General features: G+C 46.9%; 2 protein-coding genes across 2 annotated transcripts; both read left to right on the top strand.

Annotated features, from left to right (window-relative positions):
• Positions 1-336: 336 nt before the first annotated feature.
• Positions 337-1,440, top strand: LOC139187930 (uncharacterized). The gene has a single exon (XM_070804555.1). It carries the CDS (start codon positions 337-339, stop codon positions 1,438-1,440), a length of 1,104 nt encoding a protein of 367 aa, XP_070660656.1.
• Positions 1,441-3,455: 2,015 nt separating this feature from the next.
• Positions 3,456-4,388, top strand: LOC139187929 (uncharacterized). The gene is made up of 2 exons (XM_070804554.1): positions 3,456-3,772; positions 3,863-4,388. Exons 1-2 carry the CDS (start codon positions 3,456-3,458, stop codon positions 4,386-4,388), a joined length of 843 nt encoding a protein of 280 aa, XP_070660655.1.
• Positions 4,389-6,000: the final 1,612 nt, after the last annotated feature.

Genomic DNA, 6,000 nt, shown 5'->3' with positions numbered 1-6,000 from the left:
GGGCCACGCTTTGATAATCAACATGGGCAGCCTTCCAGGCAGAGCATTCATTCGCGATTAGGCTCACAAGGAGTATTCTCCACATCACATCGGAGCAAACAGCCTGACAAACGGAAGGAAACAATCATTCAATCCGGCTCTAGTTCAACCGGTAGCCTGCAAAGAAATCCCTCGCCTGCTATGAATCTATCTCATCCATTGCAGCCACAGCGTAGACGAGCCGAGCGAGAAGAAGAGCAGCCTAGATCGGTAGAAAAAGACTAAGGGCAGCCAAAGGCTCCGCTACCCCAACAAAAGCAAATCCAAGAAGAGGTAGAAAGGTTTTTCAATGAACGGATGCGTGATTTTTCGCGCAACGAAATGGTTGATGAGGCACTAATGCGACATATGACCAACATAAGCAGGTCACCTTTCGCGGATGAGATCAAGCAGGCAGAGCCTCCGCGCAAGTTTAGCATGCCGCACTTCACATCTTTCAAAGGAGACGGGGATCCCGAAAGACACTTGAAGCATTACCGAAGTGCGATGGTCCTTTATCGGAATAATGACGCCCTTATGTGCAAAATATTCGCCACTACTTTACAAGGCAAGGCACAAGATTGGTTTCATACCTTGCCGGCACGATCTATCCAGAATTTTGATGATCTTTCCTTGGTTTTCACCAAAGAATACTCATCTTATCGATCGATCAAGAAGAAGTCCGATCACCTGTTCAACGTAAAGAAAAACCTAAAAGAGTCGCTTCGCGATTACGTGAAGAGATTCAAAGAAGAGAAGGCGAAGATCGTCGGATGCGACAACTCGATAGCAAGTGCAGCCTTCCAAAAAGGACTACCAGCAGACCACCTACTGTTTGGAGAAATGATCATGAAAGAAGACCTAACTCTAGCAGATTCCTTTGCTCTGGCAGAAAAGCATGCGCTTTGGGACGAGGCTCGACAAGCAGAAAAGGCTCCCAAACAGCCTCGAAAAGAGTTGGCAGCTGCTCAAAAGAAGGATGAAAAACAACCCAACAAGGGCAGACAGGAGTTCAAGCGCAGGGACCGACCCACGACCAAAGAAGGCCCGATGACCAATAACTATTCTAAGTTCTCAATTCTGATTCATCAAATCCTTCGTGACATCAAGAATGAACCATGGTTCAAGTTGCCGAAACAGTCAAAAGGAGATACTTCCAAGTTGGACCACACCAAGTATTGCGCATTCCACCGAGGTCCTGGTCACACAACCAACGACTGCTACACTTGGAAGAACTACCTAGAGAAACTCGTGAAAGAAGGCAAAGTCGATAGATATTTGGACAAGCCAACTGAGCAGCCAAAAAAGAATGCAGACGGAGATGAGGAGCCACCAACTAAGATGATTCGAATCAATGGCATTTTCGCTGAATCCGAGCACTTGGGGGCCATTAATAATTCCAAAAAGAGGAAGATCCAATAGGCTTTACTAATCTCACAAGTTCAAGCAGTCGATACCCAACCTGGACCTATCATTGGCTTCACGGAGCAGGATGCGGAATGAGTCGACTTCCCACACGACGATGCATTAGTAGTATCTGTCCAACTAGCCCATGCTATAGTCGACAGGATGATGGTTGACAATGGAAGTGCGGTCAACCTACTTCAACTTTCAATCATTCAGAAGATAGGCCTGGAAAGTACAATCATACGTCGGGCAGAGGTACTTACTGGATTCAACGGACACACCTCAACTGCCATTGGCCATATCACACTTGACGTAAAAACATCGCCAGTCGTCTCAAAGCAAACATTCACGATTGTAAGTGACCCGTCTCCCTACAATGGGATTCTTGGGAGACCTTGGTTGATCAAGTTGGATGCTGTCACTTCCGTCAAGTATTAAAAAATCTGATTACGCATCCCGAGAGGAGGAGTCGGAGAGATCAAGTCTGACCAGGTTTCATCCCGACGATGCACTGTGCAAATGTTGAAAGAAACAAAGAAGAAGACCTTTACCCCCGTAGAGGTTACCAAAGTCCAAAAGGGCAAAGAAATTGCCAAATAGCAATTACAGCAGGTGGATCGAGAAGATGGCGCCCAAGCAGACAAGATAGGATGGAAACCCGAAGAGGACGCCGAAGACATCATTCTTGATCCCCAGCAGCCGGAAAAGACGGCTAAAATTGGCTCACGACTAAGCCCAGACGAGAAGGAAGAACTCACAATTTTCCTTAGGAAAAATCGAGATATCTTCGCATGGTCACCATCCGACATGTCCGGTATTGACCCCAAGGTGGCCTGCCACAAGCTGCACGTCGATCCAACTGCCAAACCGATAATTCAAAAAAGAAGACATTTCGCTCCCGCACGAGTAGCGATCATCGAGGTAGAAATCGACAAACTATTGGAGGCCGGTTTCATAGAAGAGGTAGCACACTCGGCATGGCTTGCTAATGTCGTACTAGTCATGAAGAAAGAGAAGGGCAAATGGAGGGTTTGCGTAGACTACACCGACCTCAACAAAGCATGCCCAAAAGACCATTATCCTGTCCCCCGGATTGATCTATTAGTAGATTCAACTTCTGGAAACCAGTTGCTTAGTTTCTTAGACGCGTACTCCGGCTACAACCAGATAGCCATGCATGAGCCCGACAAGGAGAAAACTGCGTTCGTGATAGAGCGAGGCACTTACTGCTACAAGGTCATGCCCTTTGGCCTCAAGAACGCGGGAGCAACTTACCAAAGGCTAGTAAATATGATGTTCAAAAAGCAAATTGGGGTAACCATGGAGGTCTATGTCGACGATATCATGGTAAAGGGCAAGCAGCGATCAGATCACATTCGTAATTTAGCAGAAACTTTCAATATCCTTAGAAGGTACAAGATGAAGCTCAACCCCACCAAGTGCACGTTTGGAGTATCTTCAGGCCGATTCCTAGGGTACTTAGTAACCCAACGAGGAATTGAAGCACATCCCAAGTAAATCCAAGCAATCATAGAGATGAAATCTCCAACTACCTTGAAGGAGATCCAAAGCTTGACCTGATGAGCAGCTGCCCTCAATCGCTTCCTCTCACGATCCACCGATCGATGCAAACCCTTTTTCAAAGCTATCAAGAGGGCACAAAAAGACAAATGGGATGAAGAATGCGAAAAAGCTTTCCAAGACTTGAAGAATTATCTCACATCACCTCCCTTACTATCCAAGCCGGAAGCAGCGGAGGATTTGTACATTTATTTGGCAGTTTCCGAGGTAGCAGTGAGCTTTGCTCTCATACGAGAAGAGCTGGGGGCCCAACTGCCGGTATTCTACACTTCTAAAGCTCTTCTCAATATGGAAACAAGATATCCGAAGATCGAAAAATTAATTTTGGCGTTAGTTGTTGCGGCTCGGAAGCTCAGACCATACTTTCAAGCTCATACGGTCATTGTTATGACTCAATATCCCTTACGATCAATATTACATGGTCCGGACGCTTCTCAACGAGTGATGAAATGGCATTGGAACTTGGCCAATATGGTTTAGTTTTTCGACCTCGCACAGCGATAAAGGCCCAAGCTTTGGCAGACTTCGTGGTAGAATTCACACCTAGCCTAGGCAACGCAACAGTGCGGCCCAACGACGCCCCAGAAACAGCCGAGAGTACCTTAGCCACACTTACTCCATCCAATAAATATTTCTGGAACTTGCATGTCGACGGTGCATCCAACTATAAAGGCTCGGGAGCAGGTGTAGTTCTTGTTACTCCAGATGGCTCAATGCTCGAGCAGGCGATCACTCTAGGTTTCAAAGCATCCAATAACGAAGCAGAGTACGAGGCTTTACTAGCAGGCCTCCGAATGGCAAAAGACTTGGCGGTGAAGAAACTCGCAATTCATTCTGATTCCCAACTAATCACCAGCCAGGCTACTGGGGAATACACGGCAAAACACCCAAGGATGGCACAATACCTAGAGAAAGTACGCCAGCAGCTTGAAGCATTTCAGACTTACACTCTCACTCAAGTTCCGCGGGCAGACAATGCACATACAGATGTACTAGCTGGTTTAGGCTCCGCCCTTGACCACCAATTCAAACGCTCAATTCCGGTGGAATATCTAGACAAGCCAAGCATAGAGATGGAGTCGATAGCCGAAGTGTCACAGGTTAGTGTAACTCCCACTTGGCAAAGTTCAATTATAGACTACTTGGTCAACGGCACATTACCCACAGAAAGATTGGAGTCAAGGAAGCTCCAAATTAAGTCGGCACGTTACTATATGTGGAATGGCATTCTCGTCCGAAGATCCTACATCAGACCACATCTCCGCTGCCTAGCACCTCCCGATGACTTGAAGGTTCTAAGCTCAATCCATGAAGGCGTTTATGGGAATCACTCTGGAGGTCGATCCTTAGCCCAAAAGGCTCTTAACGCAGGCTATTACTAGCCTACCATGCACCAAGATGCTAAGGAGTTAGTGCAAAAGTGCGACCGCTGCCAACGCTACAAACCAGTACCAGCACTACCCGCCAGTGAGCTACACCCGCAAACGAGTCCTTGGCCATTCATGCAATGGGCAACCGACCTGGTAGGGCCTATGCCGCTTGCTACGGGGGGCAGATGCATGATGATCGTGGCAACCGACTATTTCACCAAATGGGTAGAAGCAGAATCCATGACAACCACGACTCAGATGGACATAGAACGCTTTATATGGAGGAACATCATTTGCCGATTTGGCATCCCTCAGTCCATCATTACTGACAACGGTCCTCAATTTGTGGGAAAAGATTTGGCAAAGTTCTTCCAAAAATACGGCATCAAACAACACATGTCCACACCAAGATATCCTCAAGGCAATGGGCAGGCTGAAGCATCCAACAAGACGATCCTCGACTGCCTCAAGAAATCCATCACCGACAAAAAGGGAAAATGGCCAGATGAGCTCCCTGGATGTTTATGGGCATATCGCACCACCAAAAGACGAGCAACCGGTGAAACTCTTTTCTCTTTGGCGTTTGGTTCGGAAGCAATCATACCTCCCAACATCATCGTGCCAAGCATCAACACTCTATTGCCAAGCGTTGAGCAGAACAATAAAGAGATGGCCACAGATTTAGATCTGGCAGAAGAGAGGCGCGAACAAACCATCACCCGTATCGCAGCCTACCAGCAGCAGCTCATTTCCAGCTACAACAAAAGGGCCAAGATCCAACAGTTCCAACCCGAAGACCTAGTCCTAAGAAAAGCTTTCATCACTGCCCGCAGAGAAGGCTCGAAAAAAATGGACCCCATCTGGAAAGGTCCTTACAAGATCAGCAGAGTCGGCGGCAAAGGTAGTTATACTCTTGCTACCATGAATGATAAAGAGATCGAGAAGCAATGGAACGCTTATAATTTGAGGAAATACCATGTGTGATTTCACACTATATCAAGACCCGAAGACTCGAGCAGCTCAATGGGCACCACCTCGTAAACCGAGGACTATCCAATCATCATGCAGTTTTGCAACCAAGTTATTTGCTCATTTTATTTTTCAATAAAGAATTCAAAAGTAATTTGTAACTTGGCTTTAATATATGTCTACAACAACTTATTTCTTTCTGCACTTCAAAAGAAGATTACACCCTCCAAGGGACCAACTGTGCTCTTCAAGGCGGGAGGATAAACTCAACACTCCGAATATCCAGACGTGGATGAGCTTGGCTGCCCTAGAATAACTAGGTGCATGATGGCTTGCGCCGGGATTCCTAGAAGTAGCCACAATGGTCTGTTTCAAGGCTTAGCTAGTTGAAGGATTATGGGTCTATCGGCTTAATCCGCAGGGAACCGGGCCCTAGAGACGGATGGGGCACATTATGCAGCACACCCAATGGACGGCTGCCTTGGAAACCTAAAGCTGCTACCGAGTGCACTAAGGTAGCCTACAGATTTCCAGAAGACTGCCTACGGCTTGCCCTTCGAGCAGTAGAACCACGCTAGACTTATGCAACCGTACATTCTTGTGAAAGGTTAAACAAGTTAGCGTGCACACGTGAAGATTTTATCCACTACCGACA

The sequence above is a fragment of the Malus domestica genome, chromosome 09 (assembly GCF_042453785.1).
Source record: "Malus domestica chromosome 09, GDT2T_hap1".
Taxonomy (NCBI): Eukaryota; Viridiplantae; Streptophyta; class Magnoliopsida; order Rosales; family Rosaceae; genus Malus; species Malus domestica.
This window is presented reverse-complemented; position numbering and strand designations above follow the sequence as displayed.